Consider the following 26,163-nt stretch of genomic DNA (forward strand, 5'->3'; position numbering starts at 1 on the left):
GAACACACAAAACAATCACTGACATGATTCGGATATGTTAAAGGGTCAAAAAAAAAGTCACACTTGGCTCGTTCGTGCTCAAAAATTACTGACATAGGAAATGAATAGGAAATACGAAAAACTGCAATAATTCAAAGAATCTTTTGGTGGTACAAGCTACAAATCAGCCACTGTGCTAAAAAAAATGAAATGTTGCATTTATTGAAAAATAATAATTAAATTAAAATATACAGTGCCCTCCACTAATATTGGCACCCTTGGTAAATCTAAAGGATAAACAATGCAGATTTATTTTGACAGTCACCTTTGCTCGTATTTACTAAGGGTGCCAATATTAGTGGAGGGCACTGTATAAATATTAATTCTAGTGGAAAAAAAAAATGTTCATTAAAATTGTATAAATATTGCATAGTATCATAAAAACTCCTCAAAATTCTAAATTATAATCACAAAATATTATTAAACAAGGGTTTCGGTCACTTTTGACCACGAAGGAGCCAAGTATGACTCCTAAACCAAGAGGCCCAGATCATTACAAAATATAATTATATTTCCATAAGGGTGATAAATTTGGTCACTAAATTAAAAAATTTAGGGTCAGCCCTTTTCAAAGACCAAGCAGACGGAGTGATCGTGGTGAAACGTCCAATCATCTGGTTTCTCTGAAAAGCCCTGAATGTGCTAAAACTGTGGCATGTAAGGTCTCAGAGGAATTGCTAAAAAATAATGTCCTCTACAGAGGACAAAAGTCTATAGTTGGCAGTCAGCTTAATTTTCATCATTCATCGACAAAAAATCCTTCAGAAATCATTCTAATATGCTGATTTGCTGTATTCAAAAGTCAACACAACAACAATTAAACAGGTTTCATTTATTATTACATACAGATTCTACACCAGTAAGTGTTTTGCATAACTCAAGTATTTCAAAAGACAAGTGCTTCCAGATTCATTCACAAGGCCACCAAACACAATCATGGCTGTTTCGACTTTAAACATAAAAAATATGACCAATCCCCAATCTTGCATTCATATAAAACACCTTTCCGCAAAGAACAATGTGGACAGGCATCTAAAATTCACCCTTTGTAATAGAAACTTCACCTTATAACTCTTAGTGTCAGAGAGAAAGTGTATGATGCACTTGCTGTGTGCTTAAAAAACAATGCACTGAATTTGATGCATCTGCATGTACATATACATATACAGCATTTAGTAGTGGATATGGTGACCAGCAGAGATAACAGCGTCTGGGTGCTAGAGCTGCCTGTATTTAACATAATAAAGGGAATGCGTAGTGTGTGTTTTTTGTGATGACTAACAAATATTACATTGAATAGAATCTAAGTGACATTCTATTACACTCATGTGCAATATAATCCAGCATTAAGTAGATTTAATATGAGCCCACTAAACGTAAAATATCATAAGATCATTTTAAACACTGTATCACTTTCATAAACGCACAATGTGCTGATTCAGTGTTGCTTGTACAATATTTAGAGCTTATGTTTGCCTGCTTTTCATTGGCTGTCATGCTAAACATTATTATTATTTTTAGGGAAATACTCTTAATGCATCAAAATGATAAAGCCTATGTGGATAATCTAAAATATTTTTGAAAAAACAGATTTTAAAATGATCAAAATTGCAATACATTCAGGTTTTTGCAGACAATTTGATGCTTTCCACATTCACTTGTGCAAATATAACAAATACATATAGCTATAATAATGAATCTTGACAGAAATAACCTGTCTGGGTCACATCAGAAGAGAAAAAAAATATATGTTTGTTTTTATTTAAGGACCATTAAGACTTTTTATTACTGTAACACAATTTTTAATGAAAATTTAGCACATTTGCCATGGCAAGAATGTAAAACTCATTGTACAAAAAAAAATAAAATAAAATAACTATATGATTTAATATGAAGTTAATTTGTAAAGCATAGATGATAGTTGTATTCCTGAATTAAATTTATGCCTATTTAAAAAAAAATAAAATAAATAAAAGTACAGAAAATAATAATTATTACTATCCATATTGCAGTAATAAGAATCTAGAAGGAATATTGTGATGAAAATGTCACAGTTTTTTTAACTTTAATGGTGCTTAAGTGGAGACACTGCAAGCAAAAACACAGTTTTGTTTGGCCTTTTGGTTTTTCACAGTGTTTCTAGTGGGAAGAAAACATCCAAAAGACACTGTTAAGTGTTTCTTTTATAGCACTTTATCTATTTGCGTTAAAAGATTTCAATTACAATACATATTTTTAAAGGCTGTTTTCCCAAAACAAGTTTTTTTCTCCTACACTGATCCATAAATTTCCACTCCACAAAAAAAGTTAAACTTTACATTTTTATTCCTGTCTATATCCTGAAGGTTTTTACAGAGGTATTTGTTCATATAAAATTTCCTTGATTTTATACATTTTTTTCACCCCAACAATTTTTAAAAAATATATGGTTTTCTGAAATATGGAGTGACTAAATTAAATCCAGTGACCCAAAAATTCCTTCTGTGAAAACATTTGACTCCAATATGTCTAATATATCCAGTGTTAAAATTTTTGTACTAGAAATGTATGTAAATTCGCACAGATTTCATTAAATATTGCCTTATTTGCATATTAAAACATAACATTTTAGAGAACTTGAAAAACAAAAAAGGTTTGCAATTATCAATGTAATCAATTAAGTGAGTAAGGAATGTGATAACTATTAGTTTTAAAAATTTTTTTTTTATCCTATTTACCTGCAGTGTCTCACCTTAAAACCTGTTTTCCTTTACATTTAGGGTGAAATGTGACCTGGACATTTCTTCATGAAGGTAAATAAGGTGTGTGTTTTGGGAGACAAAATCATCAATATATTTATAATGATATTTTATTATCAATAGTTAAGACAGGATGCTTCGTGTTTTTTTTTATTATGATGTGTGACTCTGCCAGATCTGAGCTATACAAAACTGCCTGGTACACCATGATAAGCAGAAGTACCATCGGTAAACGGATGGAGAATAATACAAACATTTCATAACAGTGGAAATAATCATTGAAGCTCATGCTCAAAATAGAAAACAATCCAACCTTTGTGTCAAACAACACGCTAAATCAGTTTTCTGTGGACGTGGTGCATACACAGGACAGCATAAGAATGATCTGAGGTAGCAAAAGATGTCACACAATCAAACGCTGACCCAGAGATAGACAGCCAGAGGCCATAAATGTGCTTCGTTCTTGAATAAATTACACTCGGTATACAGCATCGTATTACGTTAAGCTCAAATCTTTTAGGGGATACGGTGCAGTTTCACAGACGGCATTTATCGTTTATCGTGACGGCCTTTAAGGTGGAAGGGCGCTGAGACAAAGGGGTCAGAAGAAGTCACGTCAGATGTCAGACTGTGAAGATGCTCACCGCTCGGTCCGTGTTCAGGATCTGTGTTCACAGGTCCTTCGTAGTGTCTGGAATACTTAGAAAGCGCCTGCGGTCGAAAAGGCAAAGTGGTCACTTGGCCAAGGATGCTCTGGTCAAGGGAAGAACCCGGATGGGAGTGTAAAAATCTCGGCTGGGCTGCCGGATTGGTGTAAACCTTTCCAGAAGCTTCTTTCTTTTTCCCAAAGGGTGCTTGGAGGAAAATATCAGGCTGTTGAGCCTGCGCTGGAAGACGGGGAAACGGCGCATTGGCGAACACATCCCCCTCACCCTCTACATCTTGTCCAATTCGAAACGGAGCTTTGGAAAAGACGTCCACGCTTGGATCCATACCTTCAGGTTGGACTTGTGACACTAGCTGTTGCGAATCGTTCTGAGAAACCAAAGAGGACTGGTTTTCATCTGGTCCCTCAGATTGGGAAGACATCTGGAGGTTTCTGGAAGATGCTGGACTTTGGTCGTCATCGTCATCCGAGTCTTGAAGTAACGGTCGGGAGCCACTGCAGTCCAGACTTGGAGTTTCTTCGCCGCTCACCTGTGACCTTCCTTCTTCTTTTTCTCCATCGTCTTCATCGCTGGAATGAACACAGCCCTCCTCCACAGGGTTTTCAAGGTCACCTCCCTCCAAAAGCGATCCATATTCATCACTCTTGCTTCTGGCTTCTGCAAAACAGAAAACCGTAGAAAGGAAATTGATAGTTTAGTGACATTTTACGGCAGCGCGCTACAGTATGAATTCACCAGCAGGACAATCAGTGACTACGTTTACATGGACACCAGTAATCTAATTAATGACCTTATTCTGAATAAGACAATAATATGATTAAGCTGTTTACATGAGTTGCTTTTAGAATATTCCTTTCATGTTGCCGTTTTACATGTTATAGTACATAGATCGATTAATGACACACATCATTAGATCAGTTCATCTTCGTTACAGACTTTTGGATGTTTCGGTTTTAATTTTACAAAAGCTTGAAGTGGCTCTGGACATATGCAACAATTTTTTTGAGAATGTGTGAGTTAAAATTTGCCGTGGTCGCATTTGTGCGAGTGCATGCTGTACTGCTCCAAAGCGTCTGCTCCATACAGCGAGCGTTTCAGAGCCAGTCAGTTTTTAGGGAAAAAAAAAAAAACACACGCAAGTCGAAAGCCAGTTTAGTTTGACTTTTTTTTTGTTTGTTTTCATTTTGAAAACCCTGTTATCTTTACCGTTTACCTCACATTACGCTTTAGAGGCTTTCTTTTATTTATTTTTTATTAATTGATTTGATTGCTCAGTGTTTGCGTGCCCTGTAATAAATTGTTTAGTCGGCATATAACACAGCATGTGATGGAGTCCATGCCTCGTCTTATTAGTTAATAAATGATATAAGCTGGTTTTATTTTATTGTTGTTATGCTGTTTAATTAAAAATAACAAATCCATCTTTTAAAAAATTGTTTTAATCTTAAAATTGATAGGTGTAGCCTATATATGTAAGCAAAACCAAGATCATGAATTCGATAGTAAAAGTGAAAAGCATCCTAAGACATTCCAATAGCGGAAATTCCGTTCACAAAATTAAAATCACAAATAATACTAATGAAAAAGAACGGGTTGAATGTTAACTACGTTTCCATAAAACTATAAATTATGATAACAGACAAACCATTTATCAGCAATGAGCATTGATTAATCCCATGTTGTAGCAAAAAAATAAATAAATAAAAATGAAACCAAAGCATAAGCACGTGCGACCAACTGAGAGCGTTATGCCGCGTTCCAGGCAACCCGTTACCCGTGTTTTTCAAAACTTCTACCCGTGAAAGTGCACTGGAAAGGCACTCAAACCCGTGAATTCCCAATCGTGAACTCGTACTAGATTGACGTACTCCCAGTTCTGAGTTCACATAGCCCGCGAAACAACAATAAAGCCTCTTGGGTGCGGTGTTTATGCAAGTGGCACACGGTGGAAAAATAGAGTATAAGACAATATAACGTTGCAATCAAATTATTAATAATATAGCTAAAATTAATAAATGCTTGGCGTGACTTGCCTGGAACGCTACAAAGTCCTGAGTCGTTGTTTGAAGACGTGATTTACGAGCTCAAAAACCTGCCTGGAACGCAGCATTAGTGTGTATCCTGTCACAAAATGTGGCGAAAAGTCCTACACAAGGGGAATAGTGTGATTAAGGTGTGTACATGTCTTCCATAATGCGACTAAAATAGGAATACTCCACCTGTCTTAATTCGATTTGTGTTTACTCCGATTATGACTTTAGTCGGATTAAATTAATCAAAAATCTCAGTTTACATGGTTGCTTCTTAATCAGAGTATTGTCTTAATCGCGTTAAAATCGGAATATTGTCGTCCATGTAAACGTACTCAATGATTGTGACCAAAAAGGTTTCCAAAACCAAAAAATGTGTATTGCTATAAACTACAGAATGTAAAAAACAAAAGGAAAATTTGTATTGTTTCAGCCTGTATCAGGACAATTGTTGCAACATGACTGTGCTTCACTCAAAAATGAATATTCTGTCATTACTTACAGTTGAGGTCAAACGTTTACACAAACCTTGCAGAATCTGCTAAATTTGAATTATTTGACCAAAATGCATGTTATTTTTTATTTAGTACTGACTTGAATCAGATATTTCACATAAAAAAAGATATTTGCATATAGACCACAAGAGAAAAATAACAGCTGAATTTATAAAGAAAAAGACCCTGTTCAAAAGTTTACACACACTTCTTAATACTGTGTCATTACCTGAATGATCCACAGCTGTGTTTTGTTAAGTGATAGTTGTTCATGAGTCCCTTGTTTGTCCTGAACAGTTCAACTGCCTGCTGTTCCTCAGAAAAATCATTCAGGTCCCACAAATGCTTTGGCTTTTCAGCATTTTTGTGTATTTGAACTATTTCCAACAATGACTGTATGATTTTGAGATCCATCTTTTCACACTGAGGGCAACTGAGGGACTCATATGCAACTATTACAGAAGCTTCAAACACTCACTGATGCTTCACTTTTTGAATTTGAAGATCAGGGTAAATTTAACTTATTTTGTCTTCTGGGAAACATGCATCTTCTGTAGCTTCTAAAGGGCAGTACTAAGTGAAAAACAATATGATACGTTAAGGCAAAATAAGAAAAATGTACTTTATTCTTCATATTGTTCAAAAGTTTTCACCCCCAGCTCTTAATGCATGGTTTTTCCTTCAAAGCATTGTTAGCGTTTGAACCTCTGAGTCCCTCAGTTGTCCTCTGTATGATTTTGAGATCCATCTTTTCACACTGTCATTGTTGGAAAGACTTCAAATACACAAAAATGTTGAAAAAACAAAGAATGTGTGGGACCTAAAGGATTTTTCTGAAGAAAAACAGGCACTTTAACTGTTCAGGACAAACAAGAAACTCATGAACAACTATCACTAAACAAAAAAACACAGCTGTGGATCATTCAGGTAACAACACAGAATTAAGAATCAGGTGTATGTAAACTTTTAACCAGGGTCATTTTTTTAAATTATTAAACTATTATTTTCTTTCTACACTTATTTGGGTAACAATTAACATTTTGCATTTAACATTGTGAAATTTGACCTCAACTGATGAATAATTATGTGTTATGAATCATTTTTTTATGGTGCTTTTGTGTAGTGAAGCTTGAAAGCTCCAGACCCTGTTCATTGTAATTCAGTGAGGGAACAAACAAAAACTGTGTTCCATAGATGGAAGCACATCAAAGAGGTCTGAATCAATGTTATGCCATGAAATGATTATCGACTTTTATTTTTTGGGTGAACTGTCCGTTAAGACAAGGATCTGAGATTTCAGGGTACGTAAAAAACCTGAATGACTTTCTTTGGCAGAGTTAGTAACCGAAATGTTTTGGTGACCATTGACGTCCACTGAATGGAAAAAAAGACCGTTCTTAGAATGTTCCATAGGACAAAAACAGGTTTTGGAACACCATAAAAGTGAGTAAATGACAGAATATTTATATATTTTTTGTGCAAACAAGTGGATAAAATGGGAAAAAGACAAATGATTAAGCCCTCCATTACAGAAGATGGCTACACAAAGATGCAATACAGCACAATAAAGCACAATCTACTACAGTATAATCCACAGAAATACAGTACTATGACTAATACCACAAACAGTCAACGTCTATGACAGCTACCACTGACAAACACAAACCTTGTTTCCACAAACTGTCACTATTAGCCCTTCAATACACCAAACACATTTCTGAGAAATGTCTGAAGTCTAATGGTTCATAAACGCATAAACTGACAGGAAGAGCTACTCAACTTATAATGTGATTGACAGTATTAATATAATATTTATAATACATATACATTTGTATTTGTTCTCTCTCTTCTATTTAGTTTGTTAGTTTGTTTAGTAAGTTGTGCTAGCAATAGACAGCTGACCTTACTAAACATTGAAAGCCATGGAAACAAGGAGGTTACAGAAAACACTGAGATCAGAGCAAAGACGTGATGTAAGTCTTACCTTCAGGATGAAGGAAATGGTTGGCATTAAATTCAGGAATTAATACAGTAGTGTGCTAAGATTTAGTTAAAACATTAGTGCTGACATCCTAACACAGATTATCTGTGTGTATAATGTGCTTTTGTATCACTCATGAGGCAGGATGCAAAAAGTATAGTATAGCAGAAACTGTGCAATACATGAGAAATGCCAATAAAACTAAAGCTGAAACACCTGTGTGATTGAATGTGCATTGATTTAAAAAGAGCACAAAACTCTAAGTGGCCTGAAAGGGAAAAAAAAATGTAATTTCTTTCATCATTTATTCACTCTCATGTTGTTCCAAACCTATGATTGACTTTCTTCAGTGGGAAATGAAAGGATATTCTGAGAAATGTCTCACAATATATTGTTTCTCATAGAAATAACATCAAACAGGTTTGGAATGACATGAGGGGGAGGAAATGATGACAGGAATTTCATTTGTAGGACTTTTTCAATTTATTAGCCTCATGTTTTGAACGCATACTTCTCATCAGAAGTCAGATGAACCTATATTTTTCTAAAAGCAATGTTGTCAAACTCTGTACTGACCCAAAGTAGTAGTGTTAGCAAAGTGTGCTTTGACATATCACATGACATATCATTACAATTTGGCCAAGAAGAGAAAAAATGAGAGAGGAAAGTGAACAAGCTGTGTTATTTATGATCAGTGAACACTCAGAATGAAGCTGATTAATAAAGCCCTCATTTGAATGAAAGGCAAAGCATCATCTATACCAGCACGAACATTTTTACTTGTGCATGATAAATTGAAAATCATTACCATTTTATTGCCCATCAGTCTCCTCTAAACTGCCAACACATTATTCATACAAGTCATATTAAAGAAGACTATTATTATGTCAGTGAGCTGGTAGTAATGTGCAATAAACACTACCATTCAAAAGTTTGGAGTATGTAAGATTTTATTTATTTTTTTTTTAAAAAAGATGCTTTTAGAGGTAAATAATGATATAAATACTGTTCAATTTCTTGCACAGACCAATCGTTTTGTGTCTTCAGACCTCAATGTATCGTCACGAGCCGAAGGGTTTAATTTGGTTTTGTCTGTGTATGTTTTTTTTTACTCTCAAAGATTTAGTGCCCATTGACTGCCATTATATGACTGACAGACTGCAATGGTTTGAGTTAAAAAATCTTTGTTTGTGTTCTACTGAAGAAACAAAGTCACCCACATCTTGGATGCCCAGAGGGTAAGCAGATAAACATCCAATTTTCATTTTCGGGCGAACTATCCCTTTTAGAAACAGTAAAACAGTAATGTTGTGAAATATTTGTACAATTTAAAACCACATATTTGTATTTAAATACGCTTAGAAATGTAATTTATTGCTGTGATGTAAAGCTGAATTTCCAGCATCATCAGGGTTGCCAGGTTTTTACAACAAAACCCACTTAATTGCTACTCAAAACTAGCACAATCGCATTTCAAGGGGGATCCTCCAGAAGAAAATTGAATTACAGGGGATAAACATTTTTTTAGTGGGGTTCCTCTGGTAAATATTATGGTATTGGGGTCGCTTCAACCCGCAGACATGAAAAACAAAGGAGAAGTGCTCACTAACACAGATTTGTGAACAATGTCTTTTCTGTCCATAGAAAAAGTCTTAGATCTTTGAGTTCAGCTCAAGAAAAATGGGGGCAAAACCAAAAGTGTTGCGTTTAGAAATTTGGTCAGTGTAGAAAGTTCAACAGAACAGAATTTATTCTGCGAAGGAAAAAAGAAAAATACAAACAAAACAATGCTTTCATGCTTAAACCTACTGACCCCAAACTTTTGAGTGGTAGTGTAAGCGAAAATAATCTTTTGTATTGCATGCAAGATGATGTTTAGTCACTGTATTTGAATGCAGCACATACAACACAGATTAGGACACAGTTATCTGTTCCCATCTACACTTTTATTTAATATCCTTCTTTTCAGAATTTTCATTGTCGCATCAAAACAAAATTCGGCGCTTGATAACATGAGGACATAACGATAAAACCATGGCATTCCAGTATAGATAAGACTTTTTTTGTTGTTGTTGTTGTTGCTGCTGTTGTCGTCATTATTTTCTGCTGACATGAGCTCTAATACACACTACAACACAAGATAGACGTCAGACTACTTAGCCACACCGCTAAGTGCATATCTAAAAGTAACATGAGCACTACAGTCAGATTGCATAGGTCAGCCACATTAAAACAAGCAAAGGGAAGAGCAGAAATAATAATAATAATAATAATAATAATAATAATAATAATTAAGGATTTGATAACATTGAAAACTCATCTCATGACAATTCATAACTATGAAATGGTGGTTAATTTGCATGAATTTGTACGATCTCAAGCATTTGAGTAATTTGCTTACGTCCCTCCACTGATGGTTAGATTTAAAGAGGACTTTCATGCTTACATTTTTTCACATCGCGCAAATTCATACATCGCCATGGCAGTTTATAAAATAGTTTTCTCATGAGATCAGGTTGAATATTACATAACAATCTTCTACCGATGCAACATTTGCACAAGCTTCAAACAAAACAGTGACTCAAAATAAGACATTTACGGATACTCTATAAACAGTTACATCTCAAAGGAAATGATTTTGTTTTATTACTACTTCCACACATCTAATTATGAAAAACCAAACGTCATACATATAGCACAGACAGACATATTTTCTTACATTGAGCTCTATATAGTTTAACATTTGATATGTGTTGGTAAATGTGTCTTTGCTTCAATGCAGATTCAGTGTCGACATCAGCTTCAGGATACTGATATTTAAATATATAATACCAATATATAAAGGCAATATCTGACCATTTTAAGATATCTGTCATAAGCCGATAACTAGACCCAATCAGCCGATTAACAAAAAAGTAAACTTGAAGGATAATAAGGTATTTCTGTTGTCAAACTTTTATTTTTGAGTATTTAATTTTAAGAATATTTACAAAAGTGTAAGTTTAACTTAGTCATTACATTGTATGGTATTAATATCAGCATAATACACACTTAAAAATAAAGGTGCTTCACAATGCCATAGAAGAACCCTTTTTGTCTAAATGGTTCCATAAAGAACCTTTAACATCTGAAGAACCTTTCTGTTTCACAAAAGGTTCTTTGTGGCAATAGAAGGTTCTTCAGATTATAAAAAGGTAAGAAAGAGATGGTTCTTTAAAGAACCTTTGACTGGATGGTCCTTTGTGGAACCAAAAATGGTTCTTCTACACTGTAAAAAAAAAGAAAAAGAAAAAAAAAGTTGTTTAAACTTAAAGTAAGTGATCATGCTGCCTTAAAATTGTAAGTTTAATCAACTCAAATATCCACGTTTTCATGTAGTACAACTTAATTCATGCTGACTAAACTTAAAATTTTAAGGCAGCACAAACTCTTACAAACTTTTTTACAGTGTATGGAATCGCTGTGAAGAACCTTTTAAAGCACCTTTATTTTTAAGAGTGTATATGCCCTCTTTTCTAGACATTTCATTTTGTCAATGAATTTCTTTCACTTTTCCTTAACATTTCAAGTCATTTGTGACTGAAAAATTGATTCTCATTTGATTCAGATGAGAGAAAATGATCTATTCAGGAGTGTTTCCCATAAAACATCAAAATTTGCTGATTTACTACTGTAGTACAATGCATTGTTGGAGAAATGAACTAGCTAGTTTAGTAACAGTTTTGCTTTATTTGATTTGATTCATGCTTTAACCACAGGTCGAGAACTGTGGTTCCAACCACACAAATTTGCATTGTTGTTTGCAAATATTCGTTGTAACTGCAGTATATTTTCAGGAACCATTGAACTACACTCTTAAAAATAAAGGTGCTTTGAATGGTTCTTCACAGCAATGCCATAGAAGAACCATTTTCGGTTCCACAAAGAACCATTCAGTCAAAGGTTCTTTAAAGAAACATCTCTTTCTTACCTTTTTATAATCTGAAGAACCTTCTTCAGATGTTAAAGGTTCTTTATGGAACCATTTAAACAAAAAAAGGTTATTCTGTGGCTTTGTGAAGCACCTTTATTTTTAAGAGTGTATGTAGAACCAGCTTGCTTTTGGGAAACACACTCCAGTTGTGAACACAAAAGAACTGATTCAACTTTACAATTCACTTACAAATCAGAATCAATTACTCAAAAATAGATCAATTATGTTCATTGTTGCAATAACCATAACAAAAAAAAAAAAAAGCTGTATTGCCTTTTGAAAAACTCAGTTTGGTCGACAACTAGTTATTTTACGGCAGTAACTCGAGAATGAATTATTTGTTTTATTTGAATCTCTCATTTCTGGTAAATGTCACATGGCAGACGAGACCTCAGGAGGAGCAGTCCGTCATAGGCTCAGTCTAAACACATTTACTTAAGTTAACTTATAAAAGCTACAAACACATATCCGTTTTTAATTGAAATCTTAAGAGGTTAAGACTCAAAATAGAGGCTATTCGAGGAGGTAATGGATAAAAATAAATAATGCCTTTGAATGCTGCCTACAGACACAGCTCATTAGGTTTTGGAACAGCTTATATTTATTTACATTTATCATTTCAAGCTTGATAGATGAAATGTTACTGAACACTGATTCTTTTCAAAACCGCAGAACTCTGATGGTCGCTATCTGTATATTCAAGTTTATCCAAAACAGCCTTCACATGGCAGGCCCACAGGAGAAACACAGGCAAAATGTGATAAAAGAAAATCCAACGGACAGAATTGTGTGCTCTAACATACAGATAAATAATCTCATCACATTTATCTTAAGTAAAATACACATTTATACAGATTCTCAGTTTGTACATTTGTCCTGTACAATCACAGCCTAGTTTACCCTCAATATGTTTTTTTTTTTTTCATCTACATACCGCATTTACCCTTTATGTGTGTCTTTAAAGGGGACAATGCATACAGTGAGGAAAAAATATTTGATCCCCTGCTGATTTTGTACATTTGCCAACTGACAAAGAAATTTTCAGTCTATAATTTTAATGGTAGGTTTATTTGAACAGAGAGAGACAGAATAACAACAACAACAACAACAACAAAAATCCAGAAAAACACATTTAAAAAAAGTTATAAATTGATTTGCATTTTAATGAGTGAAATAAGTATTTGACCCCCATCAATCAGCAAGATTTCTGGCTCTTAAGCCTTTCCACACTGAGCGCAATGTTAAAAACATATGTCTGTTTGCTTTCATATTTCACATGTAGAGCAGTAGAAAAATTTTGAATATTTTTTTTTAATACGGAAGATCTAGAGACTCAAATAACACTTGCGCACATGGAAAAAAAAACAGACAGTGTTCTCCTCCAGATCACATAATTCAGTGAAATTATATTAAGAACATGTGAGAATAACCATCTGTTCTCAGTTGCGATGATTACAAGAGCACATCCTCTTCTTCTGTGTTTGTTTACACTGGTTTTCGAAACAGTGCCACCACTCTCATCCTTTTTTGCAACAGCAGCTGCTCCGGGCACGTGATAAAATGCTCAAATCTTATTGGACGGCCATGTTTTCACTTCGCGAAACTGAAAAGATTCGTCTGACTGGTTGTTAAAAACATTCACTTTTTCAGTGCGCGAATGTTCGCAGTCTATGTGGAAGTATCCATAGGAATCTGTTGTTTTATTCCAGCGCGTCATCGTGTGCGATATTCGATTTGCTTTTTCGCGCTTAGTGTGGAAAGGCCTTTAGTTGTCTTTTATACAGGTCTCTCTTAAAGGGAATGCTCCTAATCTCAGCTTGTTACCTGTAGAAAAGACACCTGCCCACAGAAGCAATCCATCAATCAGATTCCAAACTCTCCACCATGGCCAAGACCAAAGGGTTGTTCAAGGATGCCAATGACAAGATTGTAGACCTACACAAGGCTGGAATGGGCTACAAGACCATCGGCAAGCAGCTTGGTGAGAAGGTGACAACAGTTCATGCGATTATTCGCAAATGGAAGAAACACAAAATAACTGTCAATCTCTCTTGGTCTGGGGCTCCATGCAAGATCTCACCTCGTGGAGTTTCAATGATCATGAGAACGGTGAGGAATCAGCCCAGAACTACATGGGAAGATCTTGCCAATGATCTCAAGGCAGCTGGGACCATAGTCACCAAGAAAACAATTGGTGACACACTACGCCTGAAATCCTGCAGCACCCGCAAGGTCCCCCTGCTCAAGAAAGCACATGTACAGGCCCGTCTGAAGTTTGCCAATGAACATCTGAATGATTCAGAGGAGAACTGGGTGAAAGTGTTGTGGTCAGATGAGACCAAAATCAAGCTCTTTGGCATCAACTTAACTCACTGTGTTTAGAGGAGGAGGAATGCTGCCTATGAGCCCAAGAACACCATCCCCACTGTCAAACATGGAGGTGGAAACATTATGCTTTGGGGGTGTTTTTCTGCTAAGGGGACAGGACAACTGCACCGCATCACAGGAACAATGGACGGAGCCATGTACCGTCAAATGGGTATTCCAGCCTGACAATGACTCAGAACACACGGCCAAGGCAACAAAGGAGTGGCTCAAGAAGAAGCACATTATGGTCCTGAAGTGGCCTAGCCAGTCTCTAGTCCTTAATCCCATAGAAAATCTGTGGAAGGAGCTGAAGGTTTGAGTTGCCAAGCATGAGCCTCGAAACCTTAATGACTTGGAGAGGATCTGCAAAGAGGAGTGGGACAAAATCCCTCCTGAGATGTGTTCAAACCTGGTGGCCAACTACAAGAAACGTCGGACCTTTGTGATTTGCAACAAGGGTTTTGCCACCAAGTACTAAGTCATGTTTTGCGAAGGGGTCAAATACTTATTTCACTCATCAAAATACAAATCAATTGATAACTTTTTGAAATGTGTTTTTCTGGGTTTTTTGTTGTTATTCTGTCTCGCACTGTTCAAATACACCTAGCATTAAAATTATAGACTGATCATTTCTTTGTCAGTGGGCATACCTACAAAATCAGCAGGGGATCAAACTTTTTTTTCCCTTATTGTAACTGGATTGAAATTATAATTATATTGTCTGATATAGCAAAAAGCAAAAAAAAAAAAAAAAAAAAGAAGCATGGGGTACAAATGAACAAGTCAAAGAAGAAATGAATGAAGCAGAAGAGACAGAATGACTGAACAAATAAACGGTGGGATGAAAGAACATCACAGAGGAACAAAATCCAAGTGTTTTAAGATAATAAATGCAGCAATGTGACAGATTATAACAAAGGGGAAACACCTCAATAAGTGTTCATTTATAGAAGTGGTCGGGAGAATGTTACCTTTACCACTTTTAGGGGCCAAAACAGAGTAGTTCACTTTCAGAACAAAAATGCATAGATAATTTACTCACCACCTTGTCATCGAAGATCTTCTTGTCTTTCTTTCTTCAGTCGATAAGAAATTATGTTTCTTGAAGGAAACATTTTAAGATTTCTCTCCATATAATGGACTTCAATGGTGCCCCGAGTTTGAACTTCCAAAATGCAGTTTAAATGCAGCTTCGAAGGGCTCTAAATAAGGGCGCATTTTGGACGTTCAAACTTGGGGGCACCACTGAAGTCTATAATATGGAGAGAAATCCTGAAATGTTTTCCTCAAGAAACACAGTTTCTTTACGCCTGAACAAAGAAAGACATGAACATCTTGGATGGCAAAGCGGTGTGAAAATTATCTGTAAATTTTTATTTTGGAACACTAGCACTTCAAGCATTCTCTATTTCTGTTTTAATGACACTTTAGGGTAACCTTTTTGAATACTAACATGTACCATTCAAAAGTTTGAGGTCGGTAAGAATTTAATACTTTTATTCAGCAAGGATGCATTGAATTTATCAAAAATGACAGTACATAAATTTATAATGAGTTTTATATTTCAAATAAAGTGTTCTTTTAAATTTTCAAAATAATTCTAAGACACAAAATGAAATCAACTGAAGTTAATTGAGTTCCTGCTGGTAATTCTTATGTTCTTATAAATTTAATATAACATATTTAAATAACAATTCTCACAAATGTTGATAGATTTTTGCAGCACACTACTGTTGCTGTAGTTTATGTATACTTTATTTAAACTATGTTTTACTATACTGAAATATTTAAAGAATTTCTCATTTCTTTAAACAACAAAAGCAACATAGTAACATGGTAACTTAAAAAAATGTTGCTGATTTCAGAAAATCAGAGTTACTTATTTCAATATTAGTAACAAATCAGTTTCTTGAGCAGCAAATTAGAATAATTTCTGACACTAAAGACTGGAGTTATGATGCTGAAAATTCAGCTTTACCATAATATTTCACAATATTGCTGCCTTGGTGAATGTTAGAGACTATTTAAAAATCTTACCAACCTCAAACTTTTGAAACAAAATAGATTAAATCAAATCCCTTCCTGCACTACTTGCAATTGAATATTGTTTTATTGTAAAATGCCAAGATTAAGAATTTCATGCTGTCTTTAAAGAACTTTAATCAATTGACTTTTGACTTGATATCACCCCTAGCTGAGCTGTATATTTCAAAAGTTGGCATCCTGAAGCGTGAAGCATAAATCAATGATAGAGTGATGAGAATGTTTATGGATCAGCTGAAGAGAAACATACAGAAAATGTGAAAAGAAAAATGTGCGCAAGAACGCCTGAGGGTGGACAGGGTTTATGGGACTACATAAGGTTGAGGTTTCTAAACGCTCGCTATATTTTAAAGAATCTCTTCCCTGCCTCTCTATTCATCTGCCTCTCTCTGTTTCCTCTACAAGTCGATGAGTTGGTCCACCAGCAGAAGGGAGCGTGCCAGCGAGGGCAGACTGGTCTCAGAACTGCCACTGTTGCTGCGAGAATGACCACCTAGAACATGCCGGAAACAGGAAAAGAGAAAGTGTGAGGGAAAGACAGAAAGGAAAGGAGGTGAAAAAGAATGAAGATGTAAAGGTTGAGTGAGGTATGAGGGGTAAGAAAAAGAAAGTAGGAAAGAGAAAAAGCAAAAACCAGATGAACAGCAGGAAAGAGAAAGCATAAAACGCTAAAAGATAACAGCAGCAATAAAGTAAGAATTATATGTGGGAATAGCAGAATATTTTAAAGAGGATGGCAAGAAACAAAAACAAAAGCCCCAAAAAGCTTCAAGTCTTGAGGTGAATTACGTTTGCTGTAATACTATATTAAAGTAATTGTTTACATTTTTAATGTATTATTTATATCATCTACAGTATGTCACAAAAGTGAGTACACCCCTCACATTTCAGCAACCATTTTATTATATCTTTATCTTCTCAAGGGACAATACTATAGAAATGAAACTTGGATATATTTTAGAGTAGTCAATAGCCGCTTTTCCACTATCGGGCCGAACCGTTCTCAATGCGTAACCGTTCTGTTCCGTGCCGATCCGGGCCAGTCAGCACGGATACGGTTTGATTTTCCACTGTGGTGCAGATAAAGGAACTCTTTGGAATGTAAATACAAATATGTCAGTCGTTGCCTTGGTAATGCAAGAGTAGGCAGCCCCGCTTCTACTGTTATTGTCCTTTTGGACGCGATATGTTTGAGTTTTTTTTTTTTTTTTCCCGGCACTGTTTTGAACTTTTCTTAATGCCCTTCTCTGCAAGACACTGCGCGATAATTTAAAAAACTTTTTCGTTTCTCTTTGCACCCTCCAGCTGTTGTTGAATTTTTCTTTCTTCCCAAATATCAATATTAGAGCAAATGTTTCATCCACAGACCAAAGTGTCTCAGCCATTTGTATTTATATTTACCGTATCTGTTTACTGCGCACCCGCTTAGCCATAGAGAAACTGGTAGCCAGGCAACAGAGTGGCGACACCATGCACACGCATTTTACCAGCCCGGTTCAGCACGGTTGTCTAACCGTGCCGAGAATTCCGGGCCGAGAACGGTTTGTAATCGTGCCGTTCCGTACCAGGCTCAGGTGGAAACACAACTGGAACTGTACCCGACCGTTCTAAGAACGGTTCGGCCCGATAGTGGAAAAGCGGCTTATGAAAATAACTCAACATACAGCCATTATTGTTAAAATAAGTGATAACAGCAGTATGTTGTTTAACCATGCAAAGCCACATGTTCTATTCATCATGTTTATGTTTTTGTCTGCTTGACAGGACCATACAAAGTTGTGTATCTTATATTAGAGCAGTTAAAATTAGGCATTTTAAGTACAATTCTCTCATACTGACCACTGGATGTTCAACATGGCATCTCATGACAAAGAACTCTCTTTGGATTTGAGAATTAGAATTGTTGCTCTCCACAAACATGGCCAAGACTATTAGAGGTTCAGTAACACCCTGAAACCGAGTTACACTACAGTGGTCAGGGTCATACAGAGGTTTCCAAGATGAGTTCCATTCGGAACAGGCCTTGCAAGTTGAACACTCAAGTTGATTGAAGTTAAGCACTCGTTCTGTGCATCAGGTGCAGATCTTGGCTTCAAAAAACAGATGCATGAGTGCTGCCAGCATTGCTTTAAAGGTTGCAGAAGTAGAAGGTCAGCTTGTCAGTGCTCAGACCATACGCCACAGTCGGTTTGCATGGGTATCGTCCCAGAGGAAAGCCTCATCTAAAGCTGGCTCACAAGAAAGCCTGCAAACAGTTTGCTGAAGACAACCTGTTTAAGAGCATGAATTGCTGGAACCATGTCCTGTGGTCTGATGAGACTATAAGATAAAGTTGTTTGGCTCAGATGGTGTCCAGCATGTGTGACGATGCCCTGGTGAGTACCACCAAGAAAATTGTGTCTTGCCTACAGTCAAGCATGGTGGTGGTAGCATCATGGTCTGGGGCTGCATGAGTGCTGCTGGTTCTGGGGAGCTGTAGTTCATTGAGGGAAACATGGATTCCATTATGTACTGTACATTCTGAAGCAGAACACGATGCCTTCCCTCCAGAAACTAGGCCGACGGCAGTTTTCCAACATGATAACAATCCCAAACACACCACCAAGAGGAAAACTACCTTGCTGAGGAAGCTGAAGGTGAAGGTGACAGAGTGGTCAAGTATGTCAAATAATGGTGCTAACACAATATATTGACACTTTTTGAAGTTCACTTAGGATGTACTCACTTTTTTTGCCAGCTATTTTGACAATAATGGCTGTATGTTGAGTTATTTTCAAAGGACAATAAATCTATACTGCTATACAAGCTGCACATTGACTATTTGAAAATATATCCAGGTTTTATTTCTATAGTATTGTCACTTAAGATATACTAAAATAGTGTACTCACTTTTATGACACACTGTATATATTTCATCCCAAAAGAAAAAAAAAAAAAGAAAAAAAAAAGATTTGACAGTATTTTATTAGGCACATTCTCCCTCAAACTCTATTACAAATAATTTATTAAAATAAATAGAAACTATTTATTAAAAATGCTAAAAAATGCTTATTATGTGACCCAAAACTGTACATTTGTAAATAAAAAATCAACTAGCTAAATGTAAAAAACTATTTGATCTGTATAAAAGTTTATTTATTTCAGTATTAAGACTTTGTAAAATAAATGTCATAATGCAAAACATAACTGCCACATCATTTTCTTCTTTTGAATTTAGGATGAAATACGTTTTTTCATAAGACAGGGCAAAGAGTTTGTGATGCAGTAATGTAAGCACGTACTAAAAGAGTGTTTCCTATTCTATTTCATGATTAAAAACCAGGTTTTAAATAATTGTTCAGTACCGTCAAAGACATCAGTTGCTGTTTGATAATGAGGTTTGCAACAATACGTCTACACTTCGGGGTGAATTTGATGCATGTGCTCTCTTCCAAAAACTTTTGCTGTTATCTGAACTCCCTTACCTTGGCTGGAGCTTTTGGAGATAAGCACTGGAATTGGGTCAAACTGGTTATCGGAGCTTTGGTCCCCAGTCTCAGAGGACTGGAAGCCAGAGAGAGGGTGAGCTGGATCAGAGACTGCAGGAAGAGGTTAGTGCCACAGCAGCCCGGCAGAGAAGAAACAAAAAAGAGGAATTAGGAAGAAAGTCTGAGAGCGGGGAAAAAAGAGAGTGATGAGTTTAGATAAGCAAGAGCAGGTGGGTAATGTAAGCAGTGTCCTAAATAAGCATCAAGAGACTGTCAGAAACATGGAGTGCTTCTTTTTTCAAGGCCTATTCTGAGCACAGAGTGCAAATTTTCAGCATTTGACTCAGCATGTAGGCCAATTTTGTTTATTTGCTCTGCAAAGTCTAAAACCTTCTCCTGATTGAAATTGGCTTCTATTTCTGCTGCTGGGTTTTGTGAAAGTCATTGTGAAACCTCAATGGTGGAAAATCATGCTAATCTAGCTGTACGTTAAAACATCAAATTTGTGACCATAGACCACAAAACCATCTTAAGTAGCAAAGATAAATAAATCAATTGTATGGGTCAAATTATCGATGTTTCTTTTATACTAAAAATCATTAGGATATTAAAGCGATGGTTCGGAGCAGATTTGACTACATTGCTATGCACCCCGAAGCCCATCTAAATGCCCCATCCTAAGTTTTTTTTTTACCTTAGTCGAACATTGACGGAGATATTCGTGCTTGTCGAATGGCTTGCTACAGCCGTACATGATACATGTGACGTATCTCGTAAATTGCACCACTAAACGTGCAAGCAATCTTACCAAACTTCTACAGTAGTGTAAATAGGGTATGTACTCACAAAACGCTGCATTGGAAAATTTGTAAGTCCACCATGAGTGTAATAAAAACAACTGTTACCCGATCCCTACTAGTCTCAAAAACTACAAATGGCGACACGTCGACGTCACTTCCCTGGTTTGGGAAAAGCACGTAAAAGTCCACCTACTACGTCTGTGTGCATGTCAACGTAGTAGGTGGAATTTTACGTGCTTTTCCATGTACGGCTGTAGCAAGCCATTCGACAAGCTCGAATATCTCCGTCAATGTTCGACTAAGGTAAAAAAAAAACTTCGGATGGGGCATTTCGATGGGCTTCAGAGTGCATAGCAATGTTGTCAAATCTACTCCGAACCATCGCTTTAAGTAAAGATCATGTTCCATGAAGATATTTTGTACACTTCCTATTGTAAATATATCAAAACTTAATTTCTGATTAGTAATATGCATGGCTAAGAACTTTATTTGGACAATACATTTTATTTATAAATCTCAATTTAAAAAAAAAAAGACACTTATGACTGGTTTTGTGGTCAAGGGTCACATATGTTCTGATTTGCTGTTTTTGTGTATTGTCACATATCAGCTTATCATTGCAGCTGTTCTACTCAAGCGTGCCGTAGGTGTCCTGAAAAGTGAAGCCAAAAGTTTTCGATCGCCCCCCGGTGGCTGGCTGCAGTATAGGTCATAAACCCCGCCCTCTCCATGTAATCTAATGGGACGTGAGCCAAACTAAATAATCAAATTACACGGCAAATAATTTTTTTCCAAAGGTGATTTCCATCGTGTGAGGTAGTTCTTATAATGCTGATTCCTGCTCAGGTGTTCGTTTTTCTAATAAGTTTGCTTTTAAGTAGTTATTTGATGCTATAAAAACGGGGTGTGGTGTCATGATTGTGATCGTGCGATTGGGTCTGCGGGAGTTTGGGCGGGACTTTGACACCGCGGCTCCGCCTCACGACACTACTGCGCATGCTCTGGCTCCAAACAAACCTCTACTGCGCATGCTCTGGCTCCAAATGACGTAACTTCCCCCAAGATGGTAGCGGCCATATTGAGCTGTTTTGGCTTCACTTTTCTATAGTGGAAAGAAGCGGAAACGCGTTGTCCATCTTTTTTTTACAGTCTATGGTTCTACTTTGTATGTATCGAGAACTTTTTTACTTTATGAATAAATATTAAAACATTTTTTTCTGAATTTTCAGAAGACATTACTCCCGTCTTCAATGTCACATGAAATTTCCTTCAGAAATTACATTGCTTAGTATTATAAATGTAAAAAAAAATGTTAAAAACCTTACTTTTTAATGTACTTCACATTGAGTCTTGTGTTACTGTGGCAAACATCTGTGCCATTTAAGGAGAAGTTCACTTCCAGAACAAAAAATTAAAGAAGAAATAGTTTTTTTGAGGAAAACATTTTAGGATTTTTCTCCAAATAGTAGACTTCTATGTTGTCCGCAAGTTTGAACTTCCAAAATGCAGTTTAAATGCAGCTTCAAAGGGCTCTAAACGATCCCAGCCAAGAAAAAAGGGTCTTATCTATAGCAAAACGATTGGTTATTTTATAAAAATATGGGCAATTGATATCGTTTTTAACCTTAAATTCTCATCTTGTCTAGCTCTGCGTGAACTCTGTGTATTCCAGTTCAATACACTTGGGGTATGTCGAAAAACTCCCATATCATTTTCTCCTCCAACTTCAAAAACATCCTACATCGCTGCAGAAGTACCGAACCAGTGTTTACAAAGTGAACATCAAAGAAGATCAAACGCTTAACAAAAACGGCCATTAAACAGCAATGCAGAGCGATTTTGAATTTGGAGGAAAAAATGAGATGGGCGTTTTTTTGACAAACCCTGTCTTAAACCAAAATACACAGAGTACACGCAGAGCTAGACAAGACAAGCATTTGAGGTTAAAAAGTATATACATGGTCAATTCTTTATAGAAAATAATTGGAATTGGAAGTGAACTTCTCCTTTAAACTGTGTTAAACAAGAAGTTGTAAATATCATTAAGATTTTTCTTTTTGGATCTAACAATTTTCTGTTGCTAAGCCATGACACTACTTGAACTGGCAGAGAAAACTTACCTTGGAAAAAGATGGCTTGCACCAATGTCTATTATAGAAGCTCTATGCATTTCACATTTAATGCATTTAGTAAATGCTTTTATTTAATGCAACTTGAATTGCATTCAACTTTTCCATTTTATAATTTCATGCATTCCTTGGGAATTAAACCCATTGTGTTGACATTAGCACCATGCTCTACTGTTTAGAGCTACAAAAATGCCATTTTGACAATTTGAGACAATGTGTGAAATCTACCTCTCACAGCTATTAGTGTTTTCAACAAATATGCACATTTTGGATTTTTTTTTATACTCTAACTTACAACCTATAGCTTGTTACATATACAACAGGCAACTGAGCTGAGTATGCATATGCTTCTTACCCTGAAGAGACTGTCCACTGCTCAAAGCATTAGTGTTAAACTGGTCCATAGATGGTGTAGAGAGAGATGAGGGGGATGAGGCCAGTATTAGACCCCCCGTAGAGGGGTGGGAGAGAAGCGGCCCATCCAAAAGAGAATCCTGTCCAACCAAGGATTCTGGAGGACACAGGATAAGCATGAAGAATGACAGATGAGTTACAAGAGAAACAGAATATTGAAAATGTATTTAGAAAGAGAGAGAGAGAGAGAGAGAGAGAGAGAGAGAGAGAGAGAGTGCTGAACAAAAAGACATTCAAAAAGTTCAGATAAGACAGATAAGATTGGAGAATGCAAAGGAAATACAAAGAGAGAAAGGATGAGTAGAGAGACAAAGAGAGAAGCTCTGCAGCAGAAGTGGATGAGGTTCACAACATCCTCTACAAAAGCTTGATTTGATATGATGTTGTGTTCTGAATGTGCCAAAACAAAAATAAATATGCACTATAGTCTTAATTTTAATAGTCTTAATATTTACCTGATATCACCCTACTAGAGTATGTGTAGAAGACAAAACCATGCCACTCATTCAGAGATATGCAGAACATGTAGACGGCATATTTAAATATCAGTCATTTTGCGGTTTAATATTCACAGACACTAGTCATTATCACAAGCGCACAGCCCCACATATTTATTCATCCAAATTTGACCAAATTCCCTGTTATACAGTAAAAAACAAAGTGTAAGACTGTATATTCCTTTCAGAAATAGTGCCTAATGTATAAATGCTTACAGTTCCAACAATGATTTTGAGGGCCACAACAATGTCAGTGAAAATACTTATGCATGCTGTAGTACAACTACAGCTAACCCACAGCTAGCCCAAGAGACACACTCGAAATAACACACTGGGATGTAGTTAGCCATTTGGTCACTAGGTGGCCCTACTGACTATATAAACAAACAAAATAACACAGTCCAATCTGGATTGCATGCATCAGTTACATGAAAGGTGACAGCACTTTTAAAGAGGCGTTTAAAGGAATATTGTGTAGGTCATCACCCTAGTATGACCAACAATGTGCCATTGGTTCAGTCTTTTTGCTGCCAACATAATTAAGTACTTATCATTCAACCAAACCCATCCACATGTTCTCATCAACAAGCGATGACAAGTTATTTCACTGCTAGGTGAGGTCATGTGCTTATTGTGCAGAGCATATCAGCTTGTTTTCATCAGTGGACAGACTTACTGCTGTTATTGATTCTCTTTTTTAAGAACGCCTCGGTGAACAAAGCACTCTAATGGACCAAAGAGCCTGCCTTATTTCCTGGTACATTGAGAATGTAGTAAATCTAATAACTGATAGCTGAAAGAAGAAAAAGGGCTTATTTAAAACCATAACCATTTACAAAAAACTTGTACAGTAGGTAGCAACAGCCATAATGCTGCTATGGAGGTTCATAGCTGGCATTAATTATCTCATCCAGAACACCTTGCAGATTTTCCCAGCCTAATGTCAGCAGATTCAGTGCTTCAGTGAGCCGCTGTATGATAAAGAATGGGAGCATATTTACAGAACTGCTGACCTGGTAGTGCAGCTGACCCAGGATCAGTCTGTAGAGGATCCAGGCCAGGAATCAGAGAATCCATCCCAGCTGCAGAAATAAAAAAAGAAAATGGGCAAATATGATGCTTTGTGTAGCAAATGTACAGGTGAGAGAGATGGCCATGGTGACATCAATTCACACCATGCATGAAGCACTATTCTCTTAACAAGATATACATTTGTCTGATGAGCAAAGTTTATAACAATCATACAGGCAGAGAGATGAGACTGCAGTGAGGTTATAAGTACAAGACAGACAAGGAGTAGTCGTAAAAAGAGACGATTTGGGACGTCCAGGAGTTCCAAAAGTTACTCTAAGCTGAACTGAGAAAACAATCAACATTAAAAGACCAACGGAGACCAATGAAGGCCAGTAAGGCTAAGTATCGGTTGTGGGGTTATAGGCAAAAAACAATAAACAGACAAGCGGCTGGTTACCATGACTACAGTCTGCAGGGCTGAAGGGGTCATTCAAGGGAAGGTCAGGGAGGATCAGGGAGGAAGAGGGCTCTGGAGACTTCAAACCCTCAATCAACTTCTCTACACCATGAGAGAAGAGGAGACAGTGAGGAGAAGGAAAGAGAAGAGAGAAGAACCGAGGACAAAAAACAGAGGTATCAGTAAAGTGAGGTGAAGAGAGAGGAGACAGTAAGAAGACAAGCGTGAGGTGAGAAGAATTGGTAAGAAGGAAGAGGAGACAGTGAGGAGACGAGAAAAGGCAAGGAGGAGAAATAGAAGAAACAGTGAGGAGAGGAGAGGAGAGGAGAGGAGAGGAGAGGAGAGGAGAGGAGAGGAGAGGAGAGGAGAGGAGAGGAGAGGAGAGGAGAGGAGAGGAGAGGAGAGAATCAGTAAGGAAATGATAAGGGAGATGAGACCATGAGAAGAGGAGAGAAGACAAGGAGGAGAAATAGAGGAGAGGAGATGAGAAAACAGTGAGGAAAGGATAAGGGAGATTAGACCATGAGGAGAGAAGAGAAGGTAAGGAGGAGAAATAGAAGAGACAGTGATGAGAGGAGAGGAGAGGAGAGGAGAGGAGAGGAGAGGAGAGGAGAGGAGAGGAGAGGAGAGGAGAGGAGAGGAGAGGAGAGGAGAAAACAGTGAGGAAAGGATAAGGGAGATTAGACCATGAGGAGAGGAGAGAAGGCAAGGAGGAGAAATAGAAGAGACAGTGATGAGAGGAGAGGAGAGGAGAGGAGAGGAGAGGAGAGGAGAGGAGAGGAGAGGAGAGGAGAGGAGGCAATGAAGACAAAGAATGGAGCAAAGAGAAGAAATAGAAGAGACAGTGATGAGAGGAGATGAGACCATGAGGAGAGGAGAGAAGGCAAGGAGGAGAAATAGAGGAGAGGAGAGGAGAGGAGAAAACAGTGAGGAGAGGATAAGGGAGATGAGACCATGAGGAGAGGAGAGAAGGCAAGGAGGAGAAATAGAAGAGACAGTGATGAGAGGAGAGGAGAGGAGAGGAGAGGAGAGGAGAGGAGAGGAGAGGAGAG

At 36.9% G+C, this 26,163-nt stretch overlaps 1 protein-coding gene across 2 annotated transcripts in view; it reads right to left on the reverse strand.

Moving 5' to 3' along the window:
- Positions 1-856: 856 nt before the first annotated feature.
- aak1a (AP2 associated kinase 1a) overlaps positions 857-26,163 on the reverse strand; it is an 83,719-nt gene continuing 58,412 nt past the window's right edge. Inside the window, exons 16-19 of one of the 2 annotated variants that reach the window (XM_073819642.1) lie at positions 24,654-24,722; positions 23,085-23,240; positions 19,798-19,911; positions 857-4,102 (exon numbers count right to left, since the gene is read on the reverse strand). In XM_073819642.1, coding sequence (XP_073675743.1) covers positions 3,327-4,102; positions 19,798-19,911; positions 23,085-23,240; positions 24,654-24,722 — 1,115 coding nt within the window. In that variant the 3' untranslated portion in view covers positions 857-3,326. The remainder of the gene's footprint in view (positions 4,103-19,797; positions 19,912-23,084; positions 23,241-24,653; positions 24,723-26,163) is intronic. The other variant, XM_073819641.1, reaches the window with a different exon arrangement.

Source organism: Garra rufa, chromosome 15 (assembly GCF_049309525.1).
Source record: "Garra rufa chromosome 15, GarRuf1.0, whole genome shotgun sequence".
NCBI lineage: Eukaryota > Metazoa > Chordata > Actinopteri > Cypriniformes > Cyprinidae > Garra > Garra rufa.